The sequence below is a fragment of the Sitophilus oryzae genome, unplaced genomic scaffold (assembly GCF_002938485.1).
Source record: "Sitophilus oryzae breed Bouriz unplaced genomic scaffold, Soryzae_2.0 scaffold_1624_pilon_pilon, whole genome shotgun sequence".
NCBI lineage: Eukaryota > Metazoa > Arthropoda > Insecta > Coleoptera > Curculionidae > Sitophilus > Sitophilus oryzae.
Window position 1 is genome coordinate 369,380 of NW_022146308.1, and position 19,509 is coordinate 388,888.

The 19,509-nt window shown below is 31.0% G+C and overlaps 1 protein-coding gene and 1 long non-coding RNA gene across 2 annotated transcripts; one reads left to right on the top strand and one right to left on the bottom strand.

Moving 5' to 3' along the window:
• Positions 1-355: 355 nt before the first annotated feature.
• On the bottom strand, positions 356-6,026 carry LOC115880479 (odorant receptor 43a-like). The gene is made up of 5 exons (XM_030897685.1): positions 5,437-6,026; positions 1,279-1,378; positions 1,073-1,177; positions 860-1,015; positions 356-433 (listed from the first exon to the last, which is right to left on the bottom strand). The coding sequence occupies exons 1-5, from the start codon at positions 6,024-6,026 to the stop codon at positions 374-376; spliced, it is 1,011 nt and encodes a 336-aa protein (XP_030753545.1). The 3' UTR covers positions 356-373.
• An 8,678-nt stretch (positions 6,027-14,704) lies between these two features.
• LOC115880454 lies at positions 14,705-18,104 on the top strand. The gene is made up of 3 exons (XR_004049881.1): positions 14,705-14,803; positions 17,450-17,684; positions 17,977-18,104. It is a non-coding gene; the product is annotated as an uncharacterized LOC115880454 (long non-coding RNA).
• The last annotated feature ends 1,405 nt before the right edge of the window (positions 18,105-19,509 follow it).

A 19,509-nucleotide genomic window follows, 5' to 3' on the forward strand; every position in this document is an offset into this window, starting at 1 on the left:
ATTATGGCTTATATTGTCAACCACTTCGCAAAAATTAATACTTTTGTGAGGTCTACAAAAAATAATTTATTGAAATATAAAAATTCTAGCATAATACGAATTTGCGTCCAATGTAATTTAACTTTAATAAAATAAAACTCTATTAGACATTTAGTAGGTAGGTATTTGTGTTGAATAAAACTCTTAAGTATTACAAGCTGTATACTGTTATTTTATAAAATGGGTAAACTACATGGTTATTTAGAAGAATTTAAAGAAGGTGCCCTAAACTGTTATGAAAAATGTGAATTATTCAATTTCTGCATTAATTAAACCTATAAATATTATTATTTATTACATATTTGCTACATTTCTTATTGTGTATGTAGTAGGTTTAGTGGTCACTATATACTCTCTGAAGTACGGCAAAATACGAATATGATGATCGCAAAATCTAAAAATAAAAACATAAGGTGTTATTTACTCTTTGGCTGATATACACAGGATGAATCTTAAATAACTGCAAATGTTTTCAGGACTGGTAGATCTGGAGTGTAAAATATGTGCTCTTTGAAATTTAAGAAAAAAATTATTTTTTTCATAAATTGATAATTGAGAACCAACATTTTTTTCTGTTTTTTTTTGTTCCTCTAAAGGTAATCAACTACCTCTATTACTATAATAACAAGATATATATATATATTATATTTTTTAACTAAATACTAAAAAAAATGACAAAATATTTTTAGAAAAATACAAAATTTCAATATTTTTTTTTACGTAATAAACCTCATAGCCGCGTTTATGTGATCGAAATATTACAACCCTAAAACAGTTTGGTTAAAGATTTACCCTATATAACAAGTAAAATACATCTTACAGATGTCAATGTTGTCAATGTCATGGGAAACATTTTAGCTGCCGTCAAGGTCAATGGTCTTTTGGTCCTTTCCATGAACAAAATCATCATTTTCTTCGTTTTTGTGTCGGTCTTGTACCATTTTGACATATAACAAGCAGTACTTAAATCCTCGCTCTTTCAACATAAAAAATAGATATTATTTTTTTTTGAACTGTTTTTTTTGTACATTACCAGTGCTCTCATGTTATGTCCTGCCCAGCAGTAGAGGGCAACCTGTGTGATCATGTTGATCAAATAAATCAAGAATAAATCAAATTCTCCACTACCCACTGGGACCTGAAATACAATTTTTAATTAGATACTCAGATTTTTATATTTTATTTATTTATAATGTTTTTAGAATATAATTCTATAAGTTTTTAAAAAATATTACTCACTATTGCTAAACCAAATGCACTAAAACAAATTACTGTTGCACTAGCTGATAGTTGTGCAAACGTTATGTAGCAGTAAAGTTTTTCAATTTTTTCCACAAATCTGAAATGACACATGATCAAATTAATATTATAATTATTGCCCTTGGTCACGTAAATTGTCCATTATACAGTATATCCCCGGATTTTCTTTACAAGAGGAAAAACTTTTTTTACATTTTGAGAAAATGCATTCTTCATAAAAATTTTTGCTTGTTCTAAAATGGTTAATCCCATTAATACTTTTCCAAATTTTCATACCGTTTTAGAGAAAATTAAGAAAAACTTGAAAATATATGGTTAATCATATAATAAGTCTCAAATTACAGGCAATTATATGCATACGAAAGCATCAGAATTAATAAATGTAAAGATAGTATGAACAGAGTCAACGGTCCAATTCCTTCAAGTTCTTTGTTCCTACTACTCTAGTGGCGGAAATTAACTGTTACGCTCAGTGGGCTCTGAGTCGGTTGGCTAGATTTTGCCACGCCCACTCGGTACCTACTGGGCGAGTATATAAACGCTCAACTTGTAGATTGTACTTTAGTTTATAATCATCTGCTGGTGATGCTAATGTGGTTAGTGAAACGCGCGTCCAGTGTAACAGTAAAAGTGTTTTTGTGTATTGTGGTGATTTAGTGTAATTTTATTTTGCTGTGTAACACCAAAGGTTCCAACCCTCAACTGTAATAAATTAAGTCCTAAAAATTAAAGCTTGATACTAAAAGTGGTAACATCTTTGTTATTTTAAATTGAACACCAGGTATATTATTAGGGGAAAGTGTCCTAAAATGACATACCGCCCATTATTTTGGAACTACTGGTGCCATCTAGCATATAGTTGCGGTTTTATGTAGCAAAACGCAATCAAACTTCACGTTGGCGCTCAGTTTGGTTTTCGGTTATCCCAAGAAGCAGTTAACTTCAAAAAATTGTTTTTACTAGCATACAAACTTTTAACCTGCTGTGCTGCAAGTGTGTTTTCATTACCAAATAGTGTTTGTTTTAAGGTGACATTACAATAAAATGTAACTATAAGTCTGTACTATAGATGTACATACGTAGAATTGTCGTTCTAGATGAGATAAAAAAATCACGTAAAAACAGAGACCACGTGTTATTGTGGGTAAAATGACATAGGTATGCATGAATGTAGAATGACACACTATGCCATTTTACAACCACACTGCGTAAATAAATTTGAATTTAAAAGGTATCATTTTTTATTTTTATTTAGTGACACTATGGTGGGTAAACGGGAAAGGACATCAAGCAGATAGTCCTGGGACGAAAAATCAATGCGAAATGCTATTAATGCTGTTAAATCTGGTCAAATGGGATGGTTGAGAGCAGCCAAACTCTTTAATGTCCCTCAGGCCACGTTAAGGCGAAGAGCAAATGATGTTAACAAACGAGCCAAAGGTTGTGTAAAAGTTTTGGGGCGATTTTCAACCACATTTAGTGAGGCTGAAGAAAGAGACTTTGTTGAGCATATATTGTTACTAGAGTCTAGATTATTTGAGATTACTACTACAGATATAAAAAAACTTGCGTTTGAATTTGCTACTAAAAATCACATTCCAAATAGATTTACGAAAGAAGCAGCGCTGGCCGAGAGTGGTTCAGAGGATTTCGTAGTCGACATCCTGAAATATACCTACGGCAGCCTGAAGCTGTGTCTGCTGCTAGAGCTATGGCATTTAATAGGCCACAAATACAAAAAATTTTTAATATCCTTGAAATGACACTGGAAAAGGAGAAAATTGATGTCGACCGCATTTATAATATGGTCGAAAGTAGTCTATCCAGAGTGCAGAGGCCTCCAAAAATTTTTGCGAAAACGGGAAAGAAACAAGTTGGGTCGATAACTAGCGCTGAGAGAGGTCAACATATAACATGTGTCTGCTGCATGAATGGTATAGAAAATTTTGTGCCGCCAGCTCTGATTTTCCTCAGGAAAAATACAAAGGAGGGGCTTCTAGATGCTTTACCTCCAGGGTCCTTTGGATTATTTCACGAAACTGGATGGATGACAGCTGATACCTTTGTTTTGTGGCTGAAGCATTTCCAGAACTTTGTTAAGGCTTCTCTCGAATCAAAAGTTTTGTTACCTTTGGATGGGCACTCGAGCCATAAATCACTAAACGCATTGACATTTGCCAAAAACAATGGAATAATTATGTTGTGCTTTCCTGCGCATTGCACACATCATATGCAGCCGCTCGATGTCTGTTTTTATGGTCCTCTGAAGACATTTTATTAATTTTATTAATTACACAGAATCAAATCGGCGAACTGTTCACTTCTGCTTATGGAAAAGCAGCAACGATAAGAAACGCTACAAGCGGATTTTTGAAAACGGGCATTCGTCTATTCAACACAAATATCTTCGCAGACGATTTCTTCGAGGCAGCTGAGACCACAGATAGGTTGCTGGAGCCAAGCAACATAGAAGAAAAAACATTTAATCGGCCAGAAACATCAGTCAGTAATCAAATAGAAAACAGTGGTGTTCTGAAAGAAACGATGCAACAAGATCAAGATGAAATTAGCAATGAAAAAATCGACGCTAGAGAAGACGAGGAAAATAATCCACCTTTAAAAAAAATAATTACCCTGCAGGAAATTTCTCCAGTGCCTAAAGCAAGTGGCACTAGAAAAAGGATGACTAGGAAAACAATAACCGAAGTTTTAACAATTACTCCTAATTTGGAAGAACTGAAGAAGAAAGAAGAAAAGAAAATACGGGGAAATGTTCGTCAATGCAAAAGGAACATTTTAAGTCAGTCATGTTCCATTACACAAACAGAAACTGATGAAGAAGATCCGTTTGCAACCGAGGACAGTGAGAATGATGTAGCTTGTTTTTACTGCAAAGATTTGTTTAGAAATTCGCGGTCCAGGGAGGCCTGGATTAGTTGTATGAAATGCAAGAATTGGGCACATTGTGAATGTGCCGGAGTGTCCCCGAAACAAAAGAAGTTCATTTGTGAAGTTTGCCAAGATTAACTTTTTATTTAGTTACTTTCTTTTTCCTTATTTTTGTGTTATGTTGTTATTATCATTTGTTATAAGCATATGTCATTTTAAACCTCATGCATGTGTCATTTTACATACATACTTGTTGTAAAATGACATAGTGTAACGTTTTCTTAATTTTATTTTTCACAAGATTTTTATAGAGATGGAATATTTTCGTTCAGTTTATCAATAAAGATTATTCAAAGGAATATGTAACTTTTTTCCCAGTTCGATATTTCGAATGGCTTCTGCAAAAACAGGTCTGAAATAAAAAGTATGTCATTTTAGGACACCTTCCCCTATATTTTTTCGAAACTACTTCCATATCTCATTTTTTTATTATACTACCCTATACCAATATCGAATAGTTTTCGAGATAAATAATAAAACATGCACAAAATTTATAAAAACTAGATCTAGAATTTGTTTTTTTTTAAAGTTGGATTTTTCTACGTTTGGTGTTCTACAACACTGTCGAAAACTTGGAAAATGCTAGCAGGCAAGCTTTTAGATATTTGCAAACCTATCCCGTTATAATAAATCTCGTCATAAAAAAAACAGAAAAACATATTCAGAGATTCAGTGGTAACAGCTTAAAAGCAAATATTTTAGTCCCAAATAATTTTTTTTTATTATCTATCACGGCTTACTAATAAAAAAATTATGTCTTCTAAATATTGCAGTAAATAATGAAAATAAATATAACAGAGTTACATATTTTTGAAAAGCTCATAGCAAGTCAGATCATATGATTCGTATGTTTATATACAGGTGTTTTTTTGTAGAAAATTAGACTACGCCACTGTATTTGATGTAAAAACTTCTACAAGAAACAGTTTTCACCTTCCCGATACCTTACACAATAACAAAAATACAAGGAGTGTCCCTAATTGCAAAATCGCAAAAGGACCCTGTAGCTCAGAAACGAAGAAGGTTATAAAAATTTTGTTTACTGCAACTTCCGTTTGATAAAAAAAGTGGGATAGATTTGTGCAAACTGCATCCTCCTCTCTGTACTAGTAACGGAGATACACCGTATGATTTCAACTAAAATGGGATACCCTGTACATTGTTTGCTTGATTTATTAGTAAGCCTACCTCAAAATCTTATTATGCAAAATAAGACATTCTCTGTACTTCACAGAATCATCTTCATCCAAATTAATACCAATATCCTTCAATTTATTCATCAGAACTTGCAATAAACAAGATCCCAAAGTAACCAGCTTAATATTGATCATATCGATCATAGTGTTTAAATGAGCTGACACTAGAACTGACCCTACTTGGTATATAAAAGTCGGAACATAGGTAAAATTATTAGTTATATCGTATGGCAAGTATGTGGAATATGGCAAAGCATATTTCACATCTTTTCTTAGTAACGGAGGCACAGCATAAAACGCAGAACATACAAAGCAACTTGTGCGGTATGTTTTCCTTAGGTATGTTATCTCTTTAAGATTCTCTTTTATGTTTTCTAAGTCTGAAAATTTTAAATTATAAGAATTGAAGTCTTCCAGCATATTCTCTATGGCATTTAATTCATTGATATTCCACATGAACAAGATGAGCTTGAAGACAAAGGCCGTTTCCTCTATGAAGAACATAACTCCATCTATCTTCTTGGTCAGGTCGTTTGGCATGCAGATGTCTATCAAGAGGCTTAGTTCTGTTATGGTGGTCATGGATATAAAAAAGAATTGTCGAACGTAGTAGAAAAATGTGTATTTGGTGTTTAGTTTTGTGTATAATCCGCTCAAATACAGCAACTTCTTTTCGGGGTAGATAGTACTTTTCCAATTGAAGTTCTATAAAGAAGTTATACATTATTATTAAAATGCAAAAATTATTGAAATACATTTTTTCATTTAATTACCTATATTATTGCTTATTGAATATTTCGACTTAAAGAAGTTCGAGTTAGAGATAGTTTACTATACCGGTGCGTCTCAAAAGTGGCTCACCCCTATAACTTTTTTATTTTTTTCATATAAAAAAACGAAATTTGGTATGTCAGTATATAACATAAATTAGGATTACAACCTAATCGACGTATTCAATATTGTTTTCGGTCAGTTCCGGTTTCACCGGAAATGACTACAGCTTTTGGTTTTTAAAAGGCTCCCTCGGTATTTTTTTGACTTTATTCTATAGACAATGGTCGCGTTCATCAGGACGTAGCGCTACCGTAGCGATCACTAATTTTCTGCTGAACGCGCCGATTAGTTGTGAGCGCTCTGGGATCAGTCGCCATTTTTTCCATCAGATTTAAAATACGCTACGCTACCGATGCATGATGGATTAACCGTCACATACGCCAAATGTCACAAAATGTTTTGGAAAACGAAAACAAAGCATTTTGTTTATTGTTCTTGGTTGACTAATCCCCTCGATTTGTGCCAAAAATGGGTGAAAACAATTTAATATGCATTACTTATGATTTTGATCTAAAAAGCACGTTCAGCAGGACAACCAATCGATGGTATATTGCTCACTGATCAACTTGTCCTGATGAACGCGACCAATAACACTCCGAATAGAATAACATATCGTATGTCAACTTCTGACATTTTTGCATATGGTTTCTTTGAAATTGTAACATGCGGTTAATAACGACAATTTGACCAAATGTGTGTAGTACCAAATTATACGTAAAAATGGTTTTTCCAAATTTGCTAATGAGTCCATTTCCTCGTTCCATTTCAAAAAAATTAAGATATGATTAAAAATACGATTTGATTTTAACCGGCCAGGACAAGACACTAAAAACATTAGACGATCAAATATATTTTTGCAAGGCTCGTTGATTAAAAATTAGTGCTTTTAATACAGCCATAACACTCTAGATTGAAATTTAAAATACGACGTTTTTTTAAAGCAAATATATCAAAAGTTGACATAAGATATGTCATTCTATCCAAAGTATCATTTTCTATCGAATAAAGCAAAAAATACCGAGGGTGTCATTTAAAAATCAAAAGTTGTAGTCATTTCCGGTGAAACAGGATGTACCTGAATACAATTTAAAACGTCAAACAATCCTAATTTATGTCATATTGTAACATACCAAATGTTGTTTTTTTTATCTCAAAAAATAAAAAAGTTATAGGGGTGTGCCGCTTTTGAGACGCATCCGGTATATTTAATTATTTATAATTGTCTATAGATAATATTGATAATAAAAATGATTATACAGGGTGAGTCTTAAAAACGTGCAAATATTTTTAGGGATGGTATATTTCCACCTTGTTAAGAACTCTGCCAATATTGAAATTTCTTCTTATGTTGAGGATGAAACTGCTTCTTTTAATGTTGATATTCTTCTACTGATTGCTGCCTTTTTTTATAACACTTTTTCTTAAATACTTTGTACTTTATTTTTAGGAAACTTTTACAATTAGTTTTACAAGTAAATATAGAAATTGCCGAATGTAACTGTCAAGAATGCGTCGAAAATAAAAGAGACTGTCAAAAATAGAGTATGTTTGTTAAGGCTACATCTGTCTGGGAAGAGTGATTGAGAGTGAACTTGAGTAAGTGAATGAATGAGTGCCGAATGAGTATGTGTGTCCGGAGGGTCCTCCTTTAGTTCCTTAAATACAGTCTCCGACTTCCCAATAGCCAGAGGCGTACACTATACTTTTTAATATTTTTAGAGTAAAGTTAAAGTCATTAAGGTTTCGATTCTTCAAGAAAAAGATAACTAAAGTCTAGACGTTACAATGTTTGTCTAAGAGTTTGGTTCGACGGTTAATTGCTTTTAAGGGTAATGAATATTTTTAGAAGCCCTTGATAGTGGGAAAAACTTGATGCATATCGTCTTTTGATGATGCACAACCAAATTTTAACAGTGGCGTAACTTAAAACAGATAAAAACTTTCGTAAAACTAATATTATAATCTAATTAATTTAGGTAGGGATACAACAACCCCAGAAACGCGATTTTTTTTTAAATTCGGAATTTTTTGAATTTTTTTTAGTTAAAAAACATAATTTCGTGATAATACGGTGATATGACACCATAGGTAGTAGATTAAATTTACAAGAAAGAAAAGCTAGTAAAGATTCAGTGGTTCTCAAAATTTTAGTGCTTCCCTAATTTTTTTGGAATTTTTCAAAGTAAAATATCTCGGTTATTTTGCATTTATTTGAAAAGCAGTAAAGAGAAAATATGTTTCTTTTATCGAGATCTATACCGGCCCTGAAAATATTTACACGTATTTAAGACTAACCCTGTATATGTAATAATATTACAAATATAAATATTTACCTGCATCTTGAAAAAAACTATAAATGTTATTACGCTTAGTGTAGTAGTATTTCTGGAGGGCAAATTTTACTACAAAGATAGTATGCTAATTAATAGGTACAGGCATATTTGAAGGAATTAGAAGAAACTTCAATAAGAACTAATTGCTTTTAATTATCTTTTTGAGTTTAATGAAAAATAGATTGGTTCATTACAACAGCGTCTCTAATTTTCATAGTGGAATAATTATATTTAGTTTAATAATTTTATAAGTCGCAATAGATATTTGGCATTATTTAATGACAACTGTAAAAAATTACATATATTATTCATTATTATAACAAATTTTTTATAATTAATAATGTTTGTTTTTCTTAAAAAGGTTTTTTATGCTACTGACAATGTTAGAAAAAGTCAAGCTCAGTGTGAAAAAATATCATGTGGTGTAGAGAATCATAAAAATTAATAAAAACATCAAAACTATTTTTAGGCATACTACTCGTATACTACTACTGCCATTACTCCGTGACGATTATTTGACAGGCATCAGAAGTTGATTACGGAAGGCGTTTTCTTTCATGAGCTTTTCTGTGTCTGAAAAGCCCGATATGTGATGTTATCTCTCTTCCCCACTCCTGACATTCAAAAATCTCGTTACTTTGCTGCCTCTTTACTTTTTAGTTGTCGTTGTTACCTGAGTTTACGATTCTTCTCCATTACGTTCTATTGTGTGCTGCTTCCTCCTACTAATTCTGCATGCTTGTCTCCTTTAAGTTTTCATGGAAAATATCCTTGTACCTTTTAAGTTGTCCACCCGTTTTTCTATTACCGTCTACAAGCTCACCGTAAAGAAGAGATTTCGGTAGACTGTTTTCTTCTATCCTGCATACGTGGCCAGCCCATCTTAAGCGGGATTTGGTAATCACGACTTCAGCACTCTCCTAGCTAGCTTTTTCAAGAACCGATACGTTTGAGACATGGTAATACCATTTGATTCTTAAGAGTAGTCTAAGGTGTCTGTACGGCATCTAGGTTTCGCTTCCATATAACATGGTAGCGACTATTATTGCTCGGTACACTGTAAGTTTCGTTTTTGTACTCAAGTCATGATTGTAAAACCCAGTCTTAATTTCCAGAACGCTCTTGAGGCGCTGCTAATTCTGTGTCATATTTCAGAATCGATATTGGCCTTTTCCGAACTCAAACTGCCGAGGTAATTGAATTCCGCTACATATTCCAATAGCTCTTCTACGGTTTTTATATCATTGTTATGCTTTTCCGGAAGAGTAAACATGATTTTAGTTTTATCAATGTTCAGCTTAAGGCCCAAAGCCTCGTATGCCCAGATATATGAGTTCAGCTACTCTTGTAATTTCTGTAATATTTTTGGAATAAAAGCGCAGTCATCAGCGTATTGAAGATCTGTCACATAAGCTAGACTAAAATCTAGTGCATACACTGAATGTTTTATCTGCAGATTTATCAATTGTAGTAAATGTGTTGAGTAAAGTTGACAAAAAACATGGAATTTTACTACAAAATTGTGTTAATGGTTTAAATTGCACTTGTAAACAGGAAAAGTAAGTCAGCCAATCTGGAGGTTAAGGTAAAACAAGTCAAAAATGTGCCTGTCAGTACTGAAAAAAGATTACGATCTTTGTCAATACCTCGACGTATTTTTAGAAAAAAATGCTAACAAAGATGACTTGTTTCAGTCAGGATTAAATTATCTCTTAAAAGCTTTATCACTGCCCAGGCTTTATTAAACATATTAACCATCTGAGATACACTCTATACAATCTATACAATAGGATTTCATCAAGACAAGCCCTTACAGACCTTTAATAAATAGGGTAACAGACTCTTTACAATATGGATGGAAGAAAGATCAAAAAGGCAAATGACACCTATTCAATCAATAGAAATGTGGCGCTTCCTGACCTATTGAAATTAATGTTTTGCATTTGCAAAGAGAGTCAATGCTCTAAAAATTGCTCTTGTTGAAAACTAGGTCTTAAATGTTCTTCAAAGTGTGGTCAGTGCTACAGAATCAGTTGCACAAACGTTTGTATTTTAGTTGAGGACGAAAATGACACTCAGGATGACGTTATAGCAGATTTTATTTAATAACTTTAATTTAATAATAATTTTTTTAACAGTAATTTTATTTAATAAATAATATTTAAACGTTATTTTTAATTGTTTTAATGCTTAAATTTATACTTGGTTTATTTATATTAACAGTATACTATTAACGCAAAAATTATAGCTGATTGGTTTAAAAAAACTGGAAAATTTATAAAACGTATAGTAAAAAATATTCTATCTCTATTATTATTTATTTTAGAAAAAAAAAACGATTGAAGGTAACATATTCTAAATTTAATTCTCTACAAAAAAAAAATCTTTAGTTTTTTCGAAAAAAGCCGAGATTTTTCCAAACGGAAATATTTGAAAAAAACGAAAAAATCCGAGATGGCGGCGGTTTTTTTCAATCTTCCCCCACTGGGACCGAATGGGACTTTTGAGGGTTTAAATAGGAGATCATTATCTACACATTCCCTTCGGTTGGTTACTAATTTTTTTCACCTTTACATATAATACTCGGCTATATTTACTGGCCTAAAGCTAATTATCAGAATAGTACCTATAGTTTGGTAATAATCATGAAATATTTCTAAACAATTTTGTAAAAATTACATTATTTTGTGAAATGTAAAACTATTAGATTTTTATTAAGCCGCTCATTTAAGACGATGTTATACAGGGTGAGTCTTAAATAAGTGCAAATATTTTCAGGGGTGGTATATTTCGACCCTAGAACACGTCTATGAGGTTTTTTTGCAAAAAAAGATGTAAAAAATCGTGCATTTTCTTTTAAATTTTTCTGTATATTTTTTGAAAACTTTTGAGAACTGCCTGTTCACCGCCAATTTTCCCACGGTGTAATTTCTTAATCTCTGATATTACCATAGTTACGGCTTTACTCCATGGTTACGGCATTAAAAGGGATGCAAATACAGAAAAAATCCGGTGACTCTCAATTTTTTTTCAAAAAGAATAATTTTTTTTTAATTTTCAAACTTAAATAACTCGGTTATTTTGGACTTATCTGGAAAATGGTAAAGAGAAAATATGTTTCTTTTATCAAGATCTACCAGCCCTGAAAATATTTGCATTTATGTAAGTCTCAACCTGTATATCCATATTATTATTTTTTGTTAATTTCACCAGTTTTTTCAGTAAAAGCAAAACAACCAACTAAATAATTCCGTGAGTTCTTTAGGCGGTTTTCAGTCTCTAATTCAAGCGTTTGATGCGTTTTGACTAAACAGCTGAGACTGACAAGTAAAACGGAATGTGTAGACGGGGCTTCAGACAGCATCGAGTGTTACATCATTGATTAGGCGTTAGAAGTACATAAAAAGGTATTTATATTAATAATAAACCGAGTGAAAGTATGTCGATTATCCGACATTGTGCCAAAATTTGCATCATATGCAGACATATGTTAAACACCCAGTTGAAACACCGTTAGAATGAAAGGATTACAGATTGAGTCTTCATTGACCCTGAAATTAGAAGACGTCCAATAACTAGTTAACCTTTTAATTAAAAAAAATCAATAAATTTATAATTTTTATTATATAAAATTAGAATTTTTCTTTATTTTTTTAGTTCTTGTAACTTAAAATGTATCACCTAATTAATAAATATAAGTGCTCGTTAGTAGTACATATTCGGAAATTTTTTTATACCGGGTGTTTTTTAACAGTGGCTCACCCATATAACTTTATTTATTTTTTCAGATAAAAAAGCAAGATTTGATATGTTAATCTTTGTGCCAATTCCTTGTTCTAAAATGGGTAATCCCGTTTATACTTTTCCAAATTTTGGGTCAACTTTCGTTTAGCTGAAATCAGTTATTAGAAAAAAAAATAATTTTTTGCCTTTAAAAAGCTACTGTAAAAAATACATTTTGCGATTTATTTTTAATATTTTTCTGAACATATAAACACAAAAATTTTCCTGCGGAAATAAGCTGTTTTGATTTTCTAAGGAAATTTATTAGACTTTAGAATAGCTGAAATCAGTTATATAAAAAATAAATATATTTTTGCCTTTTAGAAGCATTCACGAATTGAGGAAAATAAAAATTTTCCTGCGGAAATAAACTGTATCCATTTTCTGAGGAAATTTAATAGACTTTAGAATAGCTGAAATCAGTTATATAAAAAATAAATATATTTTTGCCTTTCAGAATCATTCACGAATTGAGGAAAATAAAAAATTTCCTGCGGAACTAAACTGTATCCATTTTCTGAGGAAATTTTATATACTTTAGAATAGCTGAAATCAGTTATATAAAAAATAAATATATTTTTGCATTTTAGAAGCATTCACGAATTGAGGAAAATAAAAATTTTCCTGCGGAACTAAACTGTATCCATTTTCTGAGGAAATTTTATATACTTTAGAATACCTGAAATCAGTTATATAAAAAATAAATATATTTTTGCCTTTTAGAAGCGTTTACAAACTCAGGAAAATAAAAAATTTCCTGCGGAAATGCTTGATTTTCATTTTCCATTTTTGTAAGCATAAATACATAAAAAATATGTTTTTATCACTTTTGAACCAAAAAAAAAATCATTTAACAGTGTCTAAAATGCTAACCAATCTAATAATAAATCTAATAATGTTTTTACAAAATCACAGTTAATTATTAAAATATAAAAACCACAGCTTAACACCCTCCACAAAGAAATGCTAACCAAAGCAACCCAAATCCTAACCAATCTAATAATATTTTTGCAAAATCACAGTTAATTATTAAAATATAACAGAAAACTGCATGATCCAATGATTTTTTGTTTTAGATCAGCCCTATTTACGTAAAGCTTTAGTAAAAAACATGAATAAGTGCAACATTCTGAGGTACTTATAGTTTACAAGAACCTATATTATTTATTCTGCAAGAATTGTTATTCCTCCAAAAGATGTTTTACCCCACCCAGCACCCCTATTCGCTGCCGGGTCACGTCCGGTAAGCTTCTAAACTGAAAAATGTATGAAAAACAAAGTGCACAAAATGACATTGACATATTTCCGCAGGAATTTTTTTGTATTTCTTTGCTCGTAAAGGCTCATATAAAACAAATATAAGCTCATTTTTCATGTAACTGATTTCGGCTTTTCTAAAGTCAAAGCATTTTTTTTATGTAAAATAAAAATAAATAATTTCCGCAGACACTTTTTTCTGATTCTAAACAGAAAAATGTCTAAAACACACCCCGAAGACTAGTTTTGATGTAACAGATTTCGGCTATATGAAAGTCCGAAAAATGAAATGAATATATTTGTACTCCTGACGCCTTCTAGAATGCATATATAAAGTCATTTTTTATATAACAGATTTCAGCTAAACGAAAGTTGAGCCCAAATTTTTATACCGTTTTAGAGAAAATTAAGAAAAACGTGAAAATATGGTTGAATTTTTGGTCCTAAAAATCAAATCGCGTTTTTATCGTAATAAAATTGAAGTAAAAAAACATCAAAGAATATGATGCTAATGGAAATGAATAATAACCATCTATCAAAGAATGAAATCTAAATGATGATAGCCACGCCTTTTTATTTTTCGATTATTCATTTTAGAAAAAGCAAACATTTTTATGACGAATGCACTTTTCTCAAAATGTCAATAATAATACAGTTTTTCATCTTGTAAAGAAAATCCGGGGACATTCTGTGGATTGAAAATTAAAATGCTATTTTTTTAACTGAAAATGTCAAAAGTTGACATATATCTCATTCTATTCAGAATGTCAAGTTCAAAGAAATAAAATAACAAAAAATACCTAGGATACCATTTAAAAGCTGTACTCAGTTCCGGTAAAACAGAGAGTAATTGAAAATAAATGAATACGTCTATCAATAACGACCTATGTCATAAACTAACATACCACATTTTGGTTTCTTTATCTGAAAAAATAAAAAAGACTTAGGGATGAGCCACTTTTGAAAAACACCCGGTATAATATTAAGTATATCAAAATTATTTATAGCGGTTTAACTGTATCAAGTACATCGAACTTTTCAATCTTCCAAATTACAAAGTTCTTAAAAAAACGTATTGTACAGTTATCGAAAGCTGTTAGTACTTGATCTTGATACCACATTTATTTCAGTTCGTTTTCGGCCAGTGTCAAGGTAAGTTGAATTAGATTTTATGTATTTTAACACCTTAAATAATAGTCCTAGAGCCTAGAGAAAAGATAATAATTCTTCTACGAATTTTTTGTCTTAAGTATAATTTTCTTTAAGCAAATTCAAAAATTAAATTATTTTTTCTGTAGCTCTAAGTATTAAAAATATTTTTATTAGAAAATTGACCAATTTAATATATATTTTTTGTAAGATTTATAAGAGACAAGCTGGGATCCGGCTAACTTCGTACCGCTGAACAACTCATAACAAAACATCGCAAAACACAAAATGCTTATACATAAACACAAATAAAGAGTTTTGACACACTAGTCGAGCAAGAGGCATATCTTAATCGCTGTCATCAGCATCACACTCAATAACATCTTCTTGCCAGTCTACTTCCTCAAAATCTTCAATAGTATCGGAAATAACAATTGATCTATTGCCGTTTCCTATTTTCTTCAGCAAGTTTTCATTGTGGGATACATAGAGTAGCTTAGCGGCTCTATCATTAGTAAGCCTGTTTCTCTTTTTTGAATGAATATGACTATAAATGCTAAAACTGCGTTCCGTGGCAGCCGAAGATGCTGGCATCATCAACATTCGTGAAACTACTTGTGATAATAAAGATGAAGAACACAGTCCTTTCCACCAGGAGACTGGGTTATCAAAACTACTTTTCCATATTTCCAAATATCTTGCCACTTCTACAACGGTATCTGCTATTTCATCTATTATTTCTTGCTCCTTTATATTGAGTTTTTTTTTTTATATATTAAGTATGCATTATATGGCAGAAAGAATTTGGGTTTCATCAAGTTTAGAACCTTGTGATTTTGGATTTAGTAATTCTGCAGCATAATGAATGGGTTTAATAGCAAATTTTTCTCTTTTGTTCCAACAATTCGGATTTTTCTTTGTCGTCAAGTGAGGACAATGCAAGATTATTCTCAATTACCCTTCTAATATCACAAAATGCTTTTACAGCAAAATGAATAGTTCTATAATCTCCTTCTACAATTTTCAAACATTTGCCAATAGGTTCAAAAATGTTAACTACGTTGGAAATTTGGGCCCAAAATACTTCATCATCTAATATCCACTGCTTAACATTTTTATCAATCATTTGTGTTGCTTCTTGACTAACTGCAACTCCTTGTAAACTGAACCTAGTATTGTACACACTTTCTAAATTGGTCAAAATTGAAGACCAGCGAATTTTTACTACTCTACGACTTACGAGCTCGGGACTTCCCCGTAGCGGATTCACCAACTTACGAGTTGCAACCTCGCATTTCGAGGTTGCAACTCGTAAGTTGGTGAATCCTCAAACTCGATATATTCACCATATTATATGTTTGTAAATACTGTTCTATAGTAAGTTTAATGTTTATAGGGTTACAAAATATGAAAGATATATTAATAAACATCGGGTTTGAATCGTTAATGACAAGATTTAAGTATTTTTAAAAATATTTCCAATATTCCCAATATTTCCAATATTTCCGAGACACGTTTGGAAATTTCCAATATTTCCATTTAAAACACTAATTGAGACCAATCAATATGAGGGATTTTGTCATTTTTGGTATCTATATATATTTTTTCTTTGTTTATGTATTTTTTTACATATTTCAATATCTTTCTAGATTAGAATATACTATTTCGCACTATTTTTTCCATTAATTTCTATTTTAAAATTCTAACTTTTAATTTTTAGAATATCACTGATTTACAGTGGACATCAATTATTACAAATCAGCTATAAACGTATTTGACTTGAGCTGTCAATTGCAGAAGATGACGTAGTTCCAGACCTAAATTATTTAAAAATTAATTTTCTGTATATGTTTTTTTTCCGTGAATTTTTCCAATATTTTAATAACAAATCATGTGTGCGTCTGAGCAGTGGCATACCCCTATAACTTTTCTATTTTTTTTAGATAAAAAATCGAGATTTGTTATGTTAGTACATAACTTAGGATTGATCGAGAGACGTATTCAATTGTTTTTGGTCACTTCCTGTGTCACCGGAAATGACTACAACTTTTGATTTTTAAATGGCACCCTCGTTATTTTGTTACTTTATTCGATAGAAAATGACACTTTGAATAGATTGACATATCATATGTCAACTTTTGACATATGATAAAAGATGCCCAAATCGTATTTTTAATCATATCTCCATTTTTTCAAATGGATGGGGGGTGGTTCGTTAGCATATTTGGAAAAATATTTTTTTTTGGAATAATTTGTTACCAAACACTTGGTATTTCGAGTCAAATTGTCGTTATGAATCGTATGTTGCAATTTCAAATAAACCATATTCGAAAATGTCAAAAGTTGACATATTATATATCATTCTATTCAGAGTGCCATTTTCTATCGAATAAAGTAACAAAATACCGGGTGCCATTTAAACATCGAAAGTTGTAGTCATTTCCGGTGACAAAGAAAGTGACCAAAAATAATTGAATACGTCAATCAATCCTAATTTGTGACCAATATACCAAAGCCAGATTTTTTATCTGAAAAAATAGAAAAGTTATAGTGATGAGCCACATTTGAGACGCACCCGGTAGATATTTAGATTAGTATTATATTTGTTGAACTGATAAAAAAAACTAACTCAGTAAAACTCATTTTTAGATTTGAACTTTATCTGTCTCAATTGAAGACCCTGCTTCAGACAGGATGATCTTTACTCCTAATCGTACAAAACAGGCAATGTCATTAGTGCTGAAAAAATTGGAGAACAAAGGTAAAGAAGTTAGAAAAACTCTGGTAAAGAGGATTTGGAAGCAGAAGATATTCAAAGAAATTTATTTTACACCACTCATGACGATACCTCCGTTTAGGTATCATTCACCACCAATAAATATAGGTGAGTTAAATAGTGCATATTAGGTATCTAATGAGTAGAATGAGTAAGAGGGGGGCAATCACCACGACCTTAAAGATCTATTCTGTCCCCTTTCTTGAGTTATAGCTCATCATACAGTATATCACACCATTATCTTTTTAATTTAAAATTGATGTAGATTAATTGGACTAATAGTAATAATAACTAACAGTAATAATATTAAATATTAAATTAGGTAAAATCGAGGGTAAAATATATAATTGTGATTAATAAAATAGCAAATCACTAACATTGTAAAAAACTATTTTTTCAGATTACAATAGCACACCTTCCGATAACCCCAGTTGATACCAATATTTCTTTACCAAGACCAGTTTTCCATTGAAGAAACTAATGAAATGGATTGCTGTTCATCGCAATCCCAAGAATACACAAGCAAACTTATTATTTTTGTAACTTATTAAAAAATACATAATAAATAATCTGATAAAATATATCCATAGTTACCAAAGAATTAGTACTAGAAATAGTTTACATTAAAAAATTAATAATTTATGAAATATTATTTTTTTATATTTTGATAAATATTCTAAAATACTACCAAAGAAGACAAAAAAGGTAGGATACATACTTTCTTAAAATTATTATCAAATTTTAGAAACAATAGACTCGATTTTTATCCTTTATCGTTTAGCACATCTAAAAATAGCAACCTGTGTTTCCAAATTTCTTAATAAATGCATATCAATGCATACTCTTTGTCTCGCCTTAGTCAATATCTTGTTACATCAACACTGTCTTTACTTTTCCAATGTTATTCGGTAAAAAGTATAGGTGGTAACAAATCTTTCACTTCACGAACAAATACACTCTATGCAAGGTTAGAGTTACCAGATAAAAACTTGTCTACCCCGGGGGGCAAGCCTTCCCAAAAATACGCAAAAAATCCGGATGTCATAATGTTTTAGCCATATAAGAGCAAAAATAGTATATTGTTTTATTAGGAGCAAAAATGAGTTTCTGTGGCGAGGCAAAAAAAATATTTGTACTCACTTAAGGCTCACCCTGTATATCTTTCTCTCTGCCTATTAGATAATTACATGTATTTAAAAATACAATTCATTTTTGGATTACTTTTATAGAATACTTTTATAGATTAAGTTATAGAATACGTCTTGTATTCACCTTGATCGAGATCACGTTTTGTTATAAAAAAAAACGAAAAAGAACAAATATGCACCAGAGGCGATAATTTTATTAATAAGCTACTCGACATTTGCAACACTTTTTGGCATTTAAATTACAATTTATATATGTAGTGGATTTTAATGTTAAATTATCAACAATTTAATTTACATAATAGTCTTAAAAATTAGTATTTAACAAATTAGCAAATGAATTAAACATTTATAATTTTTTTAGAATTAGCATAAATTATTGCTATACTGATGCCACAGCTTATACACAATCAGCTGGTCATCTTTGCTGGATTTTTAGTATTCGCGTTTTAACTCCTGCGCCTGTATATTTTTCAATATTAAAGTCTATGTGAAAAAATTAATCAGGCATGAAATCAAAATTCTACCTACAATAAAAATATTGAAATCTCAAAAAAATATTTTAAAAACTTTTGGCACTTCTTGTATTTTACCAAGTCATTCTGTACTTAACCCAGGAGCACCGGCTTTTATATAACCTCCTGGGTACTCATGAAGATATGGGTAAATATTACAAATTTCCAGATTGTTATATTTGTTACATTTATTACCACTTTTTTACATATGTAACATCCAGCCATATCCATACATAAATACATACATACACACATACATACATATACAGGGTG

Coding starts and splice junctions, on each gene's coding strand:
- LOC115880479 (XM_030897685.1), bottom strand. CDS start 6,026: ATGACCACCATAACAGAACTAAGCCTCTTGATAGACATCTGCATGCCA. Junction 1,178..1,278: donor GTGCATTTGGTTTAGCAATA/GTGAGTAATATT, acceptor ATTGTATTTCAG/GTCCCAGTGGGTAGTGGAGA. Junction 1,016..1,072: donor GACATAACATGAGAGCACTG/GTAATGTACAAA, acceptor TTATGTTGAAAG/AGCGAGGATTTAAGTACTGC.